General features: G+C 43.2%; 1 protein-coding gene across 1 annotated transcript in view; it reads right to left on the reverse strand.

Moving 5' to 3' along the window:
• Positions 1 to 3586: 3586 nt before the first annotated feature.
• Positions 3587 to 20980, reverse strand: part of CCDC3 (coiled-coil domain containing 3) — a 42455-nt gene continuing 25061 nt past the window's right edge. Inside the window, exon 3 of the mRNA XM_039357539.1 lies at positions 3587 to 4278. Coding sequence (XP_039213473.1) covers positions 4003 to 4278 — 276 coding nt within the window. The 3' untranslated portion in view covers positions 3587 to 4002. The remainder of the gene's footprint in view (positions 4279 to 20980) is intronic.

Raw genomic sequence — 20980 nt, forward strand, 5'->3', positions numbered from 1 at the left:
TCCCTTTCAGACATTTTATCCCTTTTTCTATTTCAGCCTTATCTCTTGTTGTACTCCTTCTGTGTCATTCCTATCAAGCAGCAATTTGTATAAGGGACTGACCGTTACCAGAGGGCTGATGGACTTTATCTCTCGGTCCACACACAGAGTGCTTTATGTTGAGGTTTTGAAAGAAACATTTGGTATTTAAAGTTAAGATTTAAGTACCAAAAAAAAATGGTACCAACTGAGGGAAGTTAGCCCAGAGAAGGAAATATTAAAAGGGCAGAAAAATATATTTTTCCTCAAAAGTATTTTTTAAAACCAAACTTGGCCCCAAATCTATCTCTCTGCCCCAAGCAAGAGCTAGCCCCATACAAGTGCAGATGTAAAACCATCAGAAAGTTGAAACCAGAGCACTCAAGAAGACAAAGAGAAAATCTGCATGCCCCACCCAAACTCTAGGAGTCATTAGCCCCATCACCTGGGAAGCAGGATTAAACCACAGATATCAAGGCCTAGAAAAACACTCAGAAATAGCCTCAAGGTTCATGCCACAGGTACAAGAAACTATTCCAAACAAGGCTAGAGGGGGTATAAAAACCTACTGCTAATGTGCTCAACTCCTCTTTCCTCTCCTCTGCTCTTTCTTGCAAGGACCATCTTTCTGCTTCTCCAATAAACTGTAACCTTCCTCCCAAAGCAGTAGCCATGTTGCTTATTTATTCCCGGCTTGGATGAACCAGGATGAAGACTTACTTCTGACACAACTTTTGAGTTGAGGTTTTGGAAGAAACATTTGGTACTTAAACTTTTGACCAGTAGCTATGCATCTAAAGAGAGTTTGATTGCCAGACAAGAAGTCCATGCTATCAAAAATATTATCTGCTGGCTTTACAAAAATCCATTTTTAAAGTGTTCAAAGATTAATGTTTCCCTTCCCTTTTCTGGAAGTGAAATTAATACAAGAAATGGTGTGTTTTTTCCCATTCTCTATCTCCAGTTAACTGAGTATGCTAAAACTAGCTGATTGGACAGCTAAATAAGTGACAGACAAAGCTTTGCACCCCTCTGTCGCACTTCTAACTCCAGGACCAGCTGCTAAGTCCAGGCAACATTTAACCACTGACAAATATATTCAAACTTGTCTGAAAATCTTAACCCTTTGTTTATCAAACAGGTATAATCCTACCCAAGAGAAGATGCTTTCACTGTCGGATCTGTGATTCTAAAATCTCCTGCCCTTGTCACTATAAAACAGAAGACTTAACACATTCGTTTTTAGAAACCTTGCAGAAATAAAAAAAAGAGCACTAGCAGAGAATACAAAAACAGTGTGAGGATGTTTGTGATTTCTACATGGTGTCTGCTTTCTACTGTCTGAAAATATTGGGGGAGCAAGTTTTATCTTATCAACCAGTTTACCTTTAGGTAAGCCGTGTCTGTTCTTTAAAAGCCTAATCCAGCAGAATAACAGAGGTGGAAGGGAACTTGGAGGTCATCTACTCCAACCCCCTACTCAGGCAGGAAGCCCTATATCATTTCACACAAATGGTTGTCTAATCTCTTCTTTAAAACTTCCAGTGTTGGAGCAATCGCAACTTCTGGAGGCAGGTTGTTTCACTGGTTAATTGTTCTGTCAGGAAATTTCTCCTTAGTTCTAGGTTGTTTCTCTCCTTGATTAGTTTCCATCCTTTGCTTCTTGTCCTGCCTTCAGGTGTTTTGGAGAGGAGGCTGACCCCATTTTCTTTGTGGCAACCCCTGAGATATTGAAAGACTGCTATCATGTTGTCCCTAGTCATTGTCTTCATTAAACTAGACATACCCAATTTCAGCAACCATTCCTTATATGTTTTAGCCTTCAGTCCCCTGATCATCTTGGTTGCTCTTCTCTGTACTATTTCTAAAGTCTCAACATCTTTTTTACATCATGATGATCAAAGCTGGATTCAGTGTTCCAAGTGTGGCCTTACCATGGCATTATAAGGTGGTACTAACATTCACAGGATCTTGATTCTATCCCTCTGTTAATGCAGCCTAAGATTGTGTTGGCTTTTTTGGCAGCTGCAGCACACGGCTGGCTCATATCTAAGTGATTGTCCACTAGGACTCTGAGATCCCTCTTGCAGTTACTATTATTGAGGCAGGTACTACCCATACTGTACCTATGCATTTGATTTTTCTTGCCTAAACGTAGAACCTTACTTTTTTCACCATTGAATTTCATTTTGTTAGATAGTGCCCAGTGTTCAGGTCTGTGCAGATCCTCCTATCTCTTAAGCCTGTCTTCTGGAATGTTGGCTATTCCTGCCAGCTTGGTGTCATCTGCAAATTTGATGAGTTCCCCATCGGATTCAAATCTAGACAGTTGTGAATTTGGCTGAGAACTGAAAGATACATGTCTGCCTAAATCATCTTGTGGTCACCAGAAGATGGGGAGAGAAAGGGAGAGGGAGAGATAAATAGATGATAGATAGCTAGATGATAGACAGACAGACAGACAGACAAATAGATAGATGATGGAAAGATAGATATATAGATGATAGATAGATAATTGATTGATAAATAGATGAAAGGATAGATAGATAGATAGATAGATAGATAGATAGATAGATAGATAGATAGATAGATAGATAGATCATGGAAAGATAGATATAGATGATAGATAATTGATTGATGAAAGGATGGATAGATAGATAGATAGATAGATAGATAGATGGATGGATGGATGGATAGATAGATGGATGGATAGATGGATGGATAGATAGATAACTGATTGATAGATGAAAGGATAGATAGATAGATAGATAGATAGATAGATAGATAGATAGATAGATAACAGGTAAAGCTGTTTCCAAAATTTTATGAAGGGAAGGAGACGAGAGTGAGATTGTGGAAGTGAATGTAAGGAAAGAATGTGAAAATTACATTTGTGGCATGAAGATCAGTGTGATTTAAAATGTAATAAAAATAGACGTAAAGGGAACGGTAATTTTAAAAAACGAGAGACATGGTGATCAGCAGAACAACTCTGCCCAGTGGGATTTCCTTCTAAATACGGTGTAGTGTTACTCAAAGTAAGTATATGAGAAGCTTCTTTTGAAGCCTTCTCTTTAAATCTGTCCATGAACCTCTTTGGACAGAAGTGAGTTTCTCTCATCACAATTTCGGGAGTCCTTTGCATTAATACCAAGACTTCCACAAGCTCAGGATTGTATACACTTTTTATTATTTACACTTAGACTCTTTTGTTTCTTCAAGGGGCCTGCCTGGAGCTCTGGGTCATTTCACATCCCTCCCTTTGGAACAGGTTCAGCCTCCCTTGAGTGCTTCAGCTACTACAGTACAGGTAGTCCTCGACTTACGACCACAATTGAGCCCAACATCTCTGTTGTTAAGTGAGACGTTTGTTAAGCGCCCCATTTTACAACATTTCTTGCCACAGTTGTTAAGGGAATCACTGCAGTTATTAAGGTAGCATACGGTCGTTGAGTGAACCTGGCTTCCCCATGGATTTTGCTTATCAGAAGCTCACAAAAGGGGATCACATGACCCTGGGACACAGCAACCGTCATAAGTACATGTCAGTTGCCAAGCGTCTGAGCTTTGATCACGTGACCACGGGGGATGCTGTCAAGGTCGTAACTGTGAAAAAGGGGTCACTTTTTTTCAGTGCCGTTGTAACTTTGAATGGTCCCTAAATGAACTGTTGTAAGTCGAGGACTACCTTGGACCCACCTATCCAAGACTCAAGCCCCCTCAATTATGGTCCATAAATCCACTCCTCGTTGGTCTCAAGCCACCTTCTGAAGACCACGGTCCACGTTTCCTCCTAGGCAAAACTTGAATCCTATTTACAAAGCCGGTTCGAAGCAAGTGAGATATCCACTTGAGACAAATCCTGCACGTTTCGAGCGCCAAAGACTTTGAATGCACTACAATTCTTCCGCAAGGTAAGATTGGGTGGAGAAGGACACGCCGTTCCATCGCTAAGTCTGTAGCTTTAGGTTTTCTAAGTTGCTCTTAGACTTTTAGGTACGTGGCGCGAGAATGGGCTTGCTTTAAGGAGTTAATGTAGGGGAACTGGACCCCCATGGAGGACAGTTTCTCGTTGAGCTTCTGGTTGGTCAGCTCCATGTGTTGGCCGTTCTTCCTGGCTTGCCTCAGTAGCCTTTTGGCCTTCTTCACCCGATCCTGCAGCTGCTTGTTGCGTTTCTCCAAGCTTGCCACTTTTTGCTGGAGTTTCTTTACGTGGTCCTCCTCGTCAAACAATGCCTTCTGGAGGGAGGAGCACATAAGCTGAAATGAAAACAGACAACAGAATGTGAAGGAAGAAAAATGCGAGGGGTTCTCCTCTCTTACCTATTCCATAAGGCTGTGCCGCTTCACCAGAGGTTAAGCTATGCTTCAATTAGATCAGTCCCTCTGCTCAATGTCTGAACTCAAGGAGGAACATGGACTCTATACTGGTAAGGAAATCATAGACACAGAAGACATAGAACGGGACCTTGGAGGTCTTCTAGTCCAACCTCCTGCTCAAGCAGGAGACACTCTACCATTTCAGACAGGTTGCTGTCCAGTCTCTTCTTAAAAGCCTCCAGTGATGGAGAAGGAAGGAAGGAAGGGAGGGAGGGAGGGAGGGAGGGAGGGAGGGAGGGAGAAAAGAAGGAAGGAAGGAAGGAAGGAAGGAAGGAAGGAAGGAAGGAAGGAAGGAAGGATAGCAGAATAACAGAACAAGAATTGGAAGGGACCTTGGAGGTCTTCTAGTCCAACCCCCTGCTCAAACAGGAAACTCTATACCATTTTAGACAAATGGCTGTCCAGTCTCTTCTTAAAAGCCTCCAGAAACGGGGCACCTATAAATTCTGAAGGCAATCCATTCCACTGATTATTTGTTCTCACCATTAGAAATTAAAACCCATAACGACCAAGGATGTTTCAATCACAATTGCAAACGTAGGCAGGCAACAGGCAACAGCTAGAGCATTTTGAAATGTTTGAGGGGAAAATAATGAGGACAATTGGCAAGCTAACCAAAAAGAGCAAATTCACAGACATTTAAAAACAAAACAGTTGTAATTAAAACAAAATAAAAAAATAAACAACCCACTGAGACAGTGCCAAACATATTGGCTTATAAAAGCAACACCACCAAAGAATAGCTGGATTGACTCAGAGTTTATTATGAAATTGCGGTATGAGTCATTTTTTTTTATTATTATTTTACCTGTATCTAACACTACAGAATAACAAACAAACAAAAAAATGCATTGGAAGGGACTTTGGAGTGCAGCCTTCTGCTCAAGCAGGAAACCTATAGCATTTCAGACGAACAGTTGTCCAATCTCTTCAATCTAGAACTAAGAAGGAATTTCTTGTCAATAAGAACAATTAATCAATGGAATGGCTTCCCTCCAGAAATTGTGGATGCTCCTTCACTGGAGGCTTTTAAGCAGACAATCATTTATCTGAAATGGCATAGGGCCGTGGTGGTGAACCTATGGCACGCGTGCCACAGGTGGCACGCAGAGCCTTCTCTGTGGGCACGCGTGCCGTCGCCCCAGTCCTAGGCCTTCAGCTGGGTTTTATGAAAGCTTTTCGCTTTAGGCCTCCGCCGCCGTGTGCCAAAAAAAAAAAAAAAGATGCAATCAATCAATTTCAAGTTCCTGCGAGAGAAAAAAAAAGATCTCGCAAAGTTGGAATTGATTGAACTTTTTCGTCCCACCCAGTCTGCCGTTACCACTGCAGCTTCGCCCACCCAATGGGCCACACCCACCCAATGGGCCACGCCCACCCAATGGGCCACGCCCACCCGGCACCCGACGATACATAAGTGGGTTTTGGGTTACAGTTTGGGCACGCGGTCTCTAAAAGGTTCACCATCGCTGGTATAGGGTCTCCTCCTTGAGCAGGGGGTTGGACTAGAACAGTGGTTCTCAACCTTTTTAATGCCGCAACCCCCAACCGGTCGTAAGTCGAGGACTACTCAACCGGTCGTAAGTCGAGGACTACTCAACTGGTGCAGCACCGTTTGCAGAATGGGCTCAGCAGGGCAGAGACAGCCTGGACAATTCCTGTTGGCTTTTGAAAGCCAATAGAATTAGACTCTATTCAAGAGAGTCTATTCTATTGGCTTTCAAAAGCCAGTAGAATAAAAGGGAGTAGCACAGCTAAGGTAAAGGGGAGGGAAAATGGTGGACTGCATTATTTGGCGACCCCTGTGAAATGGTTGTTCGACCCCAAATGGGGTCCCGACCCACAGGTTGAGAACCAATGGACTAGAAGATCTGCAAGGTCCCTTCCAACTGTGTTATTTTGTATTCTGACATGGTAGCTGTCTTCCAGTACTTGAAGGGGTGCCATAAAGAAGAGGGGATCAACTTTTCCTCCAAAGCACCCTTGTCCTCCAAAGGCAGGACAAGAAGCAATGGATGGAAAGGGAGAGGAGAAAGGAGAAAACAACCTGGAATTAAGGAGACACTTCCTAACAGTGAGGACAATTAATCAGTGGAATGACTTCCCTCCAGAAGTTGTGGGTGCTCCTTCACTGGAGGCTTTTAAGGAGAGACTGGACAGCCATTTGTCTGCAATGGTATAGGGCAGGGGTAGGCAACCTTGGCTCTTTTAGGACTCGTGGACTTCAACTCCCAGAATTCCTGAGCCAGCCACGCTGAGGGGAAAGGGAGAGGTTTCAAGCTGAGCCATGCTGGCTCTGGAATTCTGGGAGTTGAAGTCCCACGAGTCATAAAACGGCCTAGGCCTAGGCCAGAGGTAGGCAACCTTGGCTCTTTTATGACTCGTGGACTTCAACTCCCAGAATTCCTGAGCCAGCCATGCTGAGGGAAAGGGAGAGGTTTCAAGCTGAGCCATGCTGGCTCAGGGATTCTGGGAGTTGAAGTCCACGAGTCATAAAGAGCCAAGGTTGCCTACCCCTGCCCTATACCATTTCAGAGAAGTGACTGTCTAGGACAGGGGTCTTCAGACTTGGCTCTTTTATGACTTGTGGACTTCAACTCCCAGAATTCCTGAGCCAGCCCTGCTGAGGGGAAAGGGAGAGGTTTCAAGCTGAGCCATGCTGGCTCAGGGATTGTGGGAGTTGAAGTCCACGAGTCATAAAAGAGCCAAGGTTGCCTACCCCTGGTATAGGGTTTCCTGCCTGAGCAGAAGTTGGACTAGACCAGAGGTCCCCAACCTTTTGGGCACCAGGGAGCAGTTCCGTGGAGAAAGGTTTTTTTTCCCAGACGGGAGAGTGCACACATGGTTTTGTGTGCTGCCTGCATCTCACAGATGTGACTTTGCTTGTTTGTGTGGACCGGTTGCTGGCATGCCACAGCCCAGTACTGGTCCATGGACCAGGGGTTGGGGACCTCTGGACTACAAGACCTCCAAAGTCCCTTCCAATTCCGCTATTCTGTATTGTATTCTGTATTTTAACCAACAGAAGAGCACAACACATATGTTAACTTACCTTAGGCACACAAAATGTGATTCAACCCTTGTGTAGGTGTGAAAAACTACTCATGGTGCTGCAATCAAGGTTTGTTTCTTCTGTATTTCCCTCCTCTTCCTGGCCTACTGAGTTTCCTAAACATATCTCTCAAAACAGTGAGCTAGGGAATCTAAACCGCCAGCCTCACTTGCTGAGATAATGAATATCTGCAAGTTATTATGTCTTCTTTCTGCATTTTCTGTTTTGTAATTATTTTTTTAAACAAGCTGGAAGAGTTTAGAAGTGAAAGAATATTCATTTATTTCAGGGGGGGGAGAGAAAAATGACTCACCCAAGCTGCCATTCACTGATGATGATTTATATGCCCGTCTTTCTGAACCCCTGTGAGGTTTTGCTAAATCCTCAATTCTCTGCAGGAATACCACCCACCCTCACTCCGGAAGCTGCTTCGGAAATCACACATTTGGGATTTATGGGTGTGATGTGCATGCATTTAAATGTAGATAGTCAACATTTAAAAATAAAAACAAACAACCACTGCAAATTTCAAGCTAATTGAGATTCCAGAAGTATCTGAGAGAACGGTAATTGAACTTCATCCACAGCTAACAAAATGAAATTCAATGGTGAAAAAAGCAAGGTTCTACATTTAGGCAAGAAAAACCAAATGCACAGGTACAGTATAGGGAGTACCTTGCTCAAAAGTAATAACTATGAGAGGGATTTCAGAGTCCTAGTGGACAATCACCTAAATAGGAGCCAGCCGTGTGCTGCAGCTGCCAAAAAAGCCAACACAGTGCTGGGCTGCATTAACAGAGGGACAGAATCAAGATCACGTGAAGTATTAATACCACTCTTTAATGCCTTGGTAAGGCCACACTTGAAATACTGCATCCAGTTTTAGTCACCACGATGTAAAAAAGATCTTGAGACTCTAGAAAGAGTGCAGAGAAGAGCAACAAAGATGATTAGGGGACTGGAGGCTAAAACATACAAGGAACGGTTGCTGGAATTGGGGATGTCTAGTTTAATGAAGAGAAGGACAAGGGGGGGACATGATAGCAGTGTTCCAATATCTCAGGGGCTGCCCCAAAGAAGAGGGAGTCAAGCTATTTTCCAAAGCGCCTGAAGGCAGGACAAGAAGCAATGGATGGAAACTAATCGAGGAGAGAAGCAACCTAGAACTAAGGAGAAACTTCCTGACAATTAGAACAATTAACCAGTGGAACAACCTGCCTCCAGAAGCGGTGAATGCTCCAACACTGGAAGTTTTTAAGAAGAGACTGGACAGCCATTTGTCAGAAATGGTATAGGGTTTCCTGCCTGAGCAGGGAGTTGGACTAGATGACCTCAAAGGTTCCTTCCAACTTTAATAATAATAATAATAATAATAATAATAATAATAATAATAATAATAATAATCCAGGTTTTAAAATCCACTGCTCTAAACTGATAGGGAAATTGCAGCAAACTTTTCTTTAGCTTACGTAAAGATATGCTCTGATTTGCACAGATTTTCAGATCTATTCAGCCCATCAGAGGTGGGAGGCAGGTAGGTTAGAGCAGGGCTTTTCAACCAGTGGTACGGGTACCACCTGTGGTACATTGGCACCAGGCAGGTGGTACACGACCATCCTAGAAAAGTGGTAGTGGGGGAGGGGAATGAACTGAACCGGTGGCAGCACCACACAAGCCTGAGCGAGAGATGGCTGGAGCTGCAGGACTGTCAGAGCTCAGCGGAAGCACCAGGATCAGTGCTGCTTTCCAGCTGATCGGCGCTTCTTTGGAGCTGTCAAAGCTCAGTGGAAGCACCAGGATCAGTGCCAGGCTCCAGCTGGAGCTCAGTGCTGATCCTGGTGCTTCTGCTGAGCCCTGAAGAAGCACCAATCAGCTGGAAAGCAGCACTGATCCTGGCGCTTCTGCTGAGCCCAGAAGAAGCGCCAATCAGCTGGAATGTTGCAGCATCTCCAGGGTCTTATGATTTACATTCAGATACTTGGCAACTGATTCATATTTATGACAGTCACAGTGTCCCAGGGTCAAGTGAAATGACCAAAACCTGCTGCAACCACCCAGCAGATGGGGGGGGGGAATAAAAACCAAACACCCACCCCACCCCTGCTGCCAATCCTCAACAGAAATGCTCACAACAATGAAAACCTTGGACAGGAGGAAGAGCGCCGCCGGGTGGGCAGGCAGGTGTCTTGCTCGGCTGTGGCTTGGGCGGCACTTTTTTCAGTGCCATTGTAACTTTGAACAGTCACTAAACAAACTGTTGTAAGTCGAGGACTACCTGTACTTTATCACTTTTTTCCTTTTTTTTTGGTCAAGTTTTTGACACCTTGCTAGGCGACTGGTGGTACTCGGATGTTGCCATATCTTAAAAGTGGTACAATTGAAAAGCCCTGGGTTAGAGGTCCCTTCTCTTAAGGAGACCATCTGGTGGAATCAAGAAGAACGGTCTTCTCTGAGTTAGCTCCCTCCTTGTTATTTGAAGGACCATCTTTTCTAAGTTGCATCCACACAATCCACCAGAGCGGAGAGGCAAGAGATGTTATGGGTCCCTTCTCTTAAGGAGATCCATGTAGTGGGACCAAGAAGAAGGACCTTCTCTGTGGGGTCTCCTTCTTTGTGGAACATCATCCCAGTGGAGATAAGATTGGCACCCATCGAAAGACCTTTCAAACATGGTGCTGCCAATGGGCCTGGAGACCCCAGGGTGCTACAGAGGCCACCAAGTGGCTGATCTCAATGTTGTCACCAGAGAGATGGGGGGGTTGGGGTCTGTATTGTGCGCGCCTAAGAATGGAGGCCTTTGAACTCTGAAGCTGGAGAAGACTCCTGCGAGTCCCCTGGACTGCAAGGCGATCAAACCGGTCAGTCCTAGAGGAGATCAACCCTGACTGCTCTTTAGAAGGCCAGATCCTGAAGTTGAAACTCAAGTACTTTGGCCACCTAATGAGAAGGAAGGACTCCCTGGAGAAGAGCCTAATGCTGGGAAAGATGGAGGGCAATAGAAGAAGGGGACGACAGAGAATGAGGTGACTGGATGGAGTCACTGAAGCAGTAGGCGTGAGCTTAAATGGACTCCAGAAGATGGTGGAGGACAGGAAGGCCTGGAGGAACGTTGTCCATGAGGTCGCGATGGGTCGAACATGGCTTCGCAACGAACAACAACAACTATGTTACAAAGAAATCAAAAGTTCATAGAGGCAACGTCTTTATTTGCCCAAGGGCGATCTAAGCCTTCTGTTGCAAGATCTTTTCAATGGACAAGTTAGAGTTAACATGCGTGGCAAGACTCATCTGCATGTTTTCTGGGAATTCTCAGCAAGAAACACCAAGACATACAGGACGAGGGGTAGGGAGGTAGGAAAGAAAATAGGAAAAGACCCCTATTTTCCCACCGCTGAGCAGACTTCCACATTCTTTGTGTTGGCATGAGGCCATCTTTTCATGCCTAAAATAGATTCAATCTTCAAGGACCGAGGGTGGGAATCTATCCATCCAGCCGTGGGGGGAAATGAAGAGACTATAGCTGAAACTGAGAGGAAAAATTAAAAACTTCCAAGTGAGAAGGATGCTCAGGACTGTTAATAATAATAATAATAATAATAATAATAATAATAATAATAATAATAATAATAATAATAATAATAATCCCCCAGTGAGGCACTACCTTGACGTGGTTGTGGGGCTTGTGTACTCTGAGGAAGATGAGAGCTATGCCAGAGGTTCAACCATACTGGACAGGTCTCATCAGAGGAGTCAGACAAAGAGTGTCTCTCCCATAAAAAATATGGTGAGACGTAAATTTCAGAATGCCATACCGGCTCGGACGTCGCCCGGGTTAACAAGGTCCGCACTAGATATTGGAGTTCCTGGATATCTGGTGAAAAATGGGTTACAGGACTCAGGACTGTTGGCTGAGCAACCAGGGCCAGCAGCTGCAGAACTACTGGAAGAAAAGGTGTTTACCCGTCGCAGATACACAGTGATGGAAAACAAAGAAATAATGATCTGTTACTACAGATCAAGTCCAACAAGAAGAGGATATCTAAAACGAATGCACCAATTCTGGAAAGAACAACATCCAGAATCAGAAATAACAGAACAGAGACTAGCAGATCAACGCCGATTTATAACACGAAATAAAGTATTTACAGAAACAGAATTGGACGAACTGCAAAGGTTTACCCAGGGCAAAGAAATCAAAGCCTTACAAGAAGTAATTCAGAATGTAGAGGCAAACCAGGGGGAGTTGGCAGTGAAGAATCCAGTAGAGATATACAACTGTTCTCATTTGGAAACCAGGCACCTCTTCCTCAGGAAGAACAAAACCCTCTAACTAAAGAAATAAAAGAATTGAAACAAAGAATAACTGAGCATCTAGAACAGCACAAAAACAACAGAATAAGGCTGCCTGCATTGAAGCTTGTTCCAAAGAAACAGCTAGCACAAGCATTAAAAGATGCAAATACTGCAATATCAAGTATAAGCACCAATTCACTGCAAGAAACAAACCAATTAATGTACAGCACAGCTGCAGTTATAACTGAATACCTGGGATGCAAAATCAACAAAGAAAAAAACAAACAAACAGTGCACCACAAAAATGGAAGGTTAGACTAGAAAATAAGATCAGCAAGTTAAGATCACATGCAAGCAAGCTAGAACAGATGAAAGAAAAGAAGCTGAAGAACAAGAAGACCAAAGAATACCTAATCAAGAAATACCACTTAGAAACAAGGAAGATCAAGGAAGCACTGGAAATAATAAAGCAACAAATAACAGCTATAGCCAGGAAAATCAGTAGATATGAAGCTCGAATTGCAAACTATAGGCAGAACCTCCAATTTCAATCCAATCAGAAACGTTTCTACCAATCCATCAATGGAGAAACTGCAAGGAATCAGTCAGTACCTGACAAGGAAGAAACAGTGCAATTCTGGAAGCAGGTATGGGATAACCCAAAGAAATACAACAAGGATGCAGCTTGGTTAAAAGAGGTGGATGCAAATAAAACAGAAGTTGAAATGAAAGAACTAGTAATAACAACAAAAATGGTAGAAAAAAGAGCAAAGAAAATCAAAAATTGGTCAGCACCAGGTGAAGATGAACTGCATGGGTTTTGGTTGAAACATCTAACTGTTATACACCCACTCATTGCCAAGCAATTCAACAATATACTACAAGGAGGAGAAATTGAAAAGTGGCTAACAACTGGGAAAACCTACCTAATAATGAAAAATCCACAAGAGGGGCAACACCAGGTAACTACAGGCCAATTACCTGCTTACCAACAACTTTCAAATTACTAACTGGTGTGGTAGCTGATGCAGTACAACAGCATCTAGTTGAAAACAATCTCTTTCCACCTGAGCAGAAAGGAAACCGCCCCAATAGCAGAGGAACAAAAGATCAACTCCTAATAGACAAAATGATCTTGGAAAACTGCAAGAGAAGGAAGACCAACCTGAATGTGGCATGGATTGACTACAAAAAGGCATTTGACTCTCTGCCACATGATTGGATAATCAAGTGCCTAGAAATAACAGGAGTCAGTAGAAACATCAGAAAATTTGTGCAAAGATCGATGGCACAATGGAAGACACAGTTGCAGATCAATGGTGAGAGCTGGGAGAGGTTAATATCAAGAGAGGAATATTTCAAGGAGATTCATTATCACCATTACTATTTGTTATTGCACTGTTTCCTCTGTCAACAATACTGAATAACTCAGGACATGGCTATCAAACATCAAAAACATCTGCTAGACTATCCCACCTCCTTTATATGGATGATCTGAAGCTGTATGGAAAAACATCATCTGAAATAGAATCGCTGCTCAACACTGTCCGTATATATAGCCAAGATATTGTAATGGAGTTTGGCTTGGACAAATGTGCCACACTTACTATCAAACAAGGAAAAATAGTGAAAACTGAAGGAATCAAGATGCCCCACGAAAATAACATTAAGAGTCTGGATGAGGAAGAGTACTACAAATACTTGGGTATCCTTCAAGCTGACAACATCAAGCACACTGAAGTCAAGAAAAAGATTAGAGGTGAATACATCAAGAGAGTGAAGAAGATCTTAAAGTCCAAACTCAATGGAGGAAATACCATAAAGGCAATCAACACCTGGGCAATCCCAGTCATTAGGTACACAGCTGGAATAGTGGACTGGACTCAAGCAGAACTAAAAGCAATGGATAGGCAGACCAGAAAAATAATGACAATGAATCATGCCCTTCATCCACGCAGTGACATTGATAGACTTTATCTACCAAGGCAAATAGGTGGGCGTGGAATGCTACAAGTACATCAGATGGTTGAAGAAGAAAAAATGGCTTTGGAAGAATATCTGAAGAACAATGATGAAGATGCACTGAAATTAGTATATCAGGAAGGCTTACTAACTACTGGAGAGACCAAACTGGCCTACAAGAAAGACCAAATGAAGAACAGAATAGAGGCATGGGAAGACAAAGCACTACATGGCCAATACATTAAAAAAATAGCTGGGAAAGCAGATAATAATAAAACCTGGCAATGGCTAAGAGCAGGAAAATTGAAGAAAGAGACCGAGGGATTAATTCTGGCTGCACAAGACCAAGCCTTAAGGACAAATGCATACAAAGTCAAAATTGAGAAGACAGCAACAGACAGTAAGTGCCGCCTATGCAAAGAAGCTGAAGAAACAGTGGACCACTTGGTAAGCTGTTGCAAGAAGATTGCACAGACTGATTACAAGCAGCGGCATGACAAAGTAGCAACAATGGTGCATTGGAAGATCTGCAAAAAATATCATTTGCCTGTAAGCAAAAACTGGTGGGATCATAAAATAGAGAAAGTCATAGAAAATGATAAAATTAAACTGCTCTGGGACTTCAGAATTCAAACAGACAAGCACCTGCAACATAACACCCCAGACTTAACAATTGTCGATAAGAAAGACAAAAAAGTCTGGATAGTGGACGTGGCAGTGCCTGGAGACAGCAGAATAGAAGAGAAAGAACTGGAGAAGATAACAAAATACAAAGACCTACAAATAGAAATAGAAAGACTGTGGCAAAAGCAAGCAAGGGTAGTACCAATAGTCATAGGCTCCTTGGGTGCAATCCCAAAACAACTGGAGCACCACTTGAACACCATTGGCATTGACAAATTCGCTATTAGTCAATTGCAAAAGGCGGCCTTACTAGGAACTGCTTCCATCCTGCGACGATATCTGTAATACCATCAAACATCCACATCTGCCTATCCCAGGTCCTGGGTAAGGACTCGATAGGTAGACAAAATGCCAAATCCAGTCTGAACATCTGGCTGACTGTGCGATGATCGATAATAATAATAATAATAATAATAATAATAATAATAATAATAAAGTTGGAAGGGACCTTTGAGGTCATTTAGTCCAACCCCCTGCTCAGGCAGGAAACATAAATTTTAGTAACATAAATTTTAGGACCCTAAATAAAAAGAGACAAGGAGCAGAAGAAAAGCAGGAGCCTGAGACCTCTAGGATCAGGTCCTTGAGATCTGAGAAGTCTCCTGAGGTGGAAATTAGACATAATAGAGGTAGTCTTTGACTTACAACCATTCACTTAGTGACCATTCAAAGTTGCAACGGCACTGAAAAAAGTGACTTAGGACCGTTTTTTCCAACTTAGACCTTAGCGGCATGATCCCATGATCAAAATTCAGACCCTTGGCCACCGTCTCACATTTACGACGATTGCAGGGTCTCCGGATCATGTGACACCCCCCCTTTTGTAACCATCTGATAAGCAAAGGCAATGAGGGGAAGCCACTTAACGACCGTGTGCCTTACTTAACAACGGCAAGAAAGGTCGTAAAAGGGGGCAAAACTCCCTCAACAAATGTCTCACTTAACGACATAAATTGGGGGTCATAAGTCGAGGACCCCCTGAATACAAGCCGGCAGAGATAGATTTTTCTCCAGGAATTTTGGCCTTCAACCTGGACCAGTCAACAATCACCAGAATAGACCAGGATTTTAAGAGGCTTAAAGAGAAAATAATAATAATAATAAAAAAAAACCTGAAGGAAAAACGAAAGAAATTGAAGAAAAAAAAAATCCCTGAAATTAATGGCAAACTTGCTTTTGCATTTTGGACAAGAAAACCTTTGGATACATTGATAAAAATCTCCAAGTATCAAACTTAATTCTAAAATAATGTCTCAGGCTCTGTACAGGCAGTCCTCAACTTACAACGGTTCATTTAGTGACCGTTCAAAGTAGCGGCGGCACTGAAAAAAAAGCAACTTAGGATCGGTTTTCATGCTTAACGACCGTGGCAGCATTTCCATGGTCACATGATCAAAATTCAGAACACTTGGCAATTGACTTGCATTTATGACAGTCGCAGTGTCCCGGGGGGTTGTCACGTGATCCCCTTTTGCGACCTTCTGACAATGGGGGAAGCTAGACTCACTTAACAACTGTGTGTCTAATTTAACAACTTGCAGTGATTCACTTAACAACTGTGCCAAGAAAGGTCGTAAAATAGGGCAAACCTCACTTAACAAATGTTTCACTTAGTGACATAAATTTTGGGCTCAATTGCAGTCTTACGTCGAGGACTACCTGTATGTCCAGATGCACATGAAAATTTTGGAGTTCCTTACCGTCCATACGTAAAGAATAAATGCTACATGGTTTTGGGTACAAGTGCATACTCCGGGATCCAATTAAGAGCAATTTATTCCCATTTCTCTTGGGCATTAATTTACTATGGCACAGCTCAGTTCCTGGAGAGATCCCCAACATTTTTGGCTGCTGCCTATAATCTTGTGATGGTGATGATCAAAACTATTTGAAACCAAATTGCCGCTTTGAAACCAAAATAGTTACCGAGATGCACTGATTCAGCGGAAAGACAAAATTACAGGGGAAATACTGTACTGTACTTCTATTTACACGTAAACACAGTAAAACCTTTTTTTTTTTAAATGTACTGAAAAGTACCGAGATCGGCAGATTTTTTTAAAAAAAAAAACCTCTAAAAAATGGACTCATTCACTGAAAAAAAAATAGGATCTTTCTTTCACTGAGGTATTTCAGCACCTTGAAGAGACATAATCTCAGTACGGGGGGGGGGCAATTTATAATAAAGCTGAAAAACTTATTCTGGAAAACATTCTAGATTGCATGAGAAATGTCTTAAGGCCAATCAGCTAGTTGATTGGATGCTGTTTGGATGCTTTATTCTTTAATAATAATAAACCCTTTATTATCAAAGTATAACATGTATACAGTGAAATTGGCTGAGCCTCCCTCAGTGCCCCTCCCCCCTCACCACAAACTCACGGTGACTACAAACCCCCAACTTCATTTTTTTTTATAATATTTTTTTATTATTATTATTATTTTATGAGACTTATATACCGCTTTAAGTGCAAGCACTCTCTAAGTGATGTACACCAGTAAGCAATGTATATATATTTACATTTATTTATTTATGAGACTTTATTTATTTATGAGACGTATATACCGCTTTAAGTGCAAGCACTCTCTAAGCGGTGTACACCAGTAAGCAATGTATATATATATTTACATTGCCCCCAACAATCTGGGTCCTCATTTTACCTACCCCGGAAGGATGGAAGGCTGAGTCAACCTTGAGCCGGTGAGATTTGAACCGCTGACCTGCTGAACACAGTCAGCTAATGTGGCCTGTAGTACTGCACTCTAACTGCTGCGCCACCTCGGCTCAGATTTGCATGCCTATTTCCTTCTGATCAGAGCTGCTTGTACCAATACAGCATGGACAGAATAAATCATAAACCTACCCTAATATAAAACATTGGAATATTTTATATAGCCTTGCTTATATGTCCATGCTTTAAAACAGAAATAGAGGGGGAACAAAAGAGGACTTTTCACTTTCCAGGGGTGTCACTTGCACTCTTCCAATTGATCGAGGAAAGAAATTGTGGCCCCTGATTGAATCTGTCTATTTTATATAAATTCCAGGAGTTTTATTGAAGAGAGCAGAATTTACTACCAGCTAAAAACACATCCAATTAAATTGCAAGAATCTTGCAAAGGATTGGAAAAGAGACAGAATAATAGAATAACAGAGTTGGGGGAGGACTCTGGAGGTCATCTAGCCCAACCCCCTGCTCAAGCAAGAAACCCTATACCATTTTAGACCAATGGCTCTCCAATCTCTTCTTTAAAACTTCCAGGGTTGTAGTGCCCACAATTTCTGGAGGCAAGCTGCTCCATCGCTGGAGGTTTTTAAGAAGAGACTGGACAGCCACCGGTCTGAAATGGTACAGAGTTTCCTGCCTGAGCAGAAGGTTGGACTAGATGACCTCCAAGGTCCCTTCCAACTCTGTTATTCTGTTAGATATTTAAATAACTTCCAGATGTGTGGCCTTCAATTCCCTGAATTGTCAAGAGATCCATGATGGAATTCCAGCCATTTGAAGTCCCCTGGAGATGAATGAAGAGTTCCCAGAAACGCAAATACATTGTAAACTTTTCAGCTGTCCGAGTACAAAGAATCCCCCATGCAGATTTTTACATTTTTGCCTCACTACACCAGAGAGATAGACTTGTGCAAAAAGGAAAAAACTCCCCCACAGCGAAAATTGCAGTGAGTGATATCCTCTGAAAGATGTACCGTAAAATACAACTCCAGTTCTCAAAGATGCAACCCTCTTCAAGTGGTTGTTGTTGTTAGTTGCGAAGATGTGTCCGACCCATCGCGACCCCATGGACAACGTTCCTCCAGGTCTTCCTGTCCGCTACCATTTTCTGGAGTCTATTTAAGTTCACACCTACTGCTTCAGTGACTCCATCCAGCCACCTCCTTCTCTGTCATCCTCTTTTTCTATTGCCCTCGATCTTTCCCAGCATTAGGCTCTTCTCCAGTGAGTCCTTCCTTCTCATTAGGTGGCCAAAGTACTTGAGTTTCAACTTCAGGATCTGGCCTTCTAAAGAGCAGTCGGGGTTGATCTCCTCTAGGACTGACCGGTTTGAACGCCTTGCAGTCCAAGGGACTCGCAGGAGTCTTCTCCAGCACCATAGTTCAAATTCTTGTGCGCTCAGCCTTTCTTATGGTCCAACTTTCACAGCCATACATTGCAACTGGGAAAACGATGGCCTTGACTATACGCACTTTTGTTGGCAGGGTGAATCTCTGCTTTTTAGTATGCTGTCTAGATTTGCCATAGCCTTCCTCCCCAGGAGCAAGCGTCTTTTAATTTCTTGGCTGCAGTCCCCATCTGAGGTGATCTTTGAGCCCAGAAAAATAAAATCTGTCACTACCTCCATTTCTTCCCCATCTATTTGCCAGGAATTGAGAGGACCGGATGCCATGATCTTGGTTTTCTTCATGTTGAGTTTCAATTTCAAGTGGTACCAAGTACTAAACTTCTTACAGAACAATTTGTTACCGTTCAGCTTTTTTTCTATCACATTAAAGTTCAAAGGACTTTAATTATTGGGATGTTGTGGTAGAGGAGCTGTGGGCAAAGAAGCGTCTTTGTTTTGTTTTAGGCCTGACGCTAAATGCTTGATGACTTCTCATTGTAGGTATCTGTTTGCTGAGATCTTTAATCCTGCAGTTGCACAGAGAACATGAATTTATAGCAGGCTTGGTAATTTAGGACCGAGCGTAAGCTATAAATCAAAAGTTTGGAATACCTTTCATTTAGATTGTGGCAACTGTATCCCCTCTTTGAAGCATTAGGTCCAAGTAGAGAGACCATAAGTGGACCTCCTTAGACCTCATCTTGATGTGATTTGTGGAACCCTCCCCAGGAAATAATTAAAGAACAAGGTTCCCCACTACATTTTGCAAGTTTTATGGGCCTTATTCTATTGTCCAGAAGCCATAAGCAGCACTGGAAAGAGCGAGCCACTTTGCCTTTTATCTGGACCACATCTCTGCACTGATGATGTTACCTAGATGGGTAATGAAATGTCTGCAAGAAAACCACCAAGCTCAGAGAGCACCAAGGACCCCACAGTTATTGGCCTCTTCTTCCTTCTCCTCTTCCTCACCTTCACCACCACTACCTCTTCCTCCTCTTCCTCCATTCTACAAATCCAATTCCCATCTATCACTGATGACATTACCTAGTTGGGTCATGAAATGTCTACAAGAAAACCACCAAGTTCAGAGAGCACTAAAGGCCCCCACATTCCTCCTCCTCTTCCTCCTCCTCCTCCTCCTCCTCCTCCTCCTCCTCCTCTATCTTCTATTACTGATGATGTTCCCTAGTTGGGTCATGAAACGTCTGCAATAAAACAACCAAGCTCACAGAGCGCCAAGGACCACCACTGTTATTGGCCTCTTCTTCCTTCTCCTCTTCCTCACCTTCATCACCACTATCTCTTCCTCCTCCTCCTCCTCCTCATCCTCCATTCTACAAATCTAATTCCCATCTATCACTGACCTAGTTGGGTCATGAAATGTCTACAAGAAAACCACCAAGTTCAGAGAGCACTAAAGGCCCCCACATTCCTCCTCCTCTTCCTCCTCCTCCTCCTCCTCCTCCTCCTCCTCCTCCTCTATCTTCTATTACTGATGATGTTCCCTAGTTGGGTCATGAAACGTCTGCAATAAAACAACCAAGCTCCCAGAGCGCCAAGGACCACCACTGTTATTGGCCTCTTCTTCCTTCTCCTCTTCCTCACCTTCATCACCACTATCTCTTCCTCCTCCTCCTCCTCCTCATCCTCCATTCTACAAATCTAATTCCCATCTATCACTGACCTAGTTGGGTCATGAAATGTCTACAAGAAAACCACCAAGTTCAGAGAGCACTAAAGGCCCCCACATTCCTCCTCCTCTTCCTCCTCCTCCTCCTCCTCCTCCTCTATCTTCTATTACTGATGATGTTCCCTAGTTGGGTCATGAAACGTCTGCAATAAAACAACCAAGCTCACAGAGCGCCAAGGACCACCACTGTTATTGGCCTCTTCTTCCTTCTCCTCTTCCTCACCTTCATCACCACTATCTCTTCCTCCTCCTCCTCCTCCTCATCCTCCATTCTACAAATCTAATTCCCATCTATCACTGACCTAGTTGGGTCATGAAATGTCTACAAGAAAACCCCCAAGCTCAGACAGCACTAAGGGGCCCCACAGTCCTCCTCCTCCTCCTCCTCCTCCTCCTCCTCCTCCTCCTCCTCCTCCTCCTCCTCCCCCTTCTAGTACTGAAGATGTTCCCTAGTTGGGTCACAAAACGTCTGCAAGAAAACAACCAAGCTCACAGAGCACCAAGGACCGCCATAGTCCTCCTCCTCTTCCTCCTCCTCTTCTTCCTCCTCTCTCTTCTATTACTGATGATGTTCCCTAGTTCAGTCATGAAATGTCTGCAAGAAAACAACCAAGCTCAGAGAGCACCAAGGACCCCACAGTCCGCCTCCTCCCTCCTCCTCCTCCTCCTCCTCCTCCTCCTCCTCCTCCTCCTCCTCCTCCTCCTCCCTCTCTCCCTTCTATTACTGATGATGTTCCCAAGTTCGGTCATGAAACGTCTGCAAGAAAACCACCAAGCTCAGAGAG

Source organism: Crotalus tigris, unplaced genomic scaffold, assembly GCF_016545835.1.
Source record: "Crotalus tigris isolate CLP2741 ecotype Arizona unplaced genomic scaffold, ASM1654583v1 scf7180000018925.3142382, whole genome shotgun sequence".
NCBI lineage: Eukaryota > Metazoa > Chordata > Lepidosauria > Squamata > Viperidae > Crotalus > Crotalus tigris.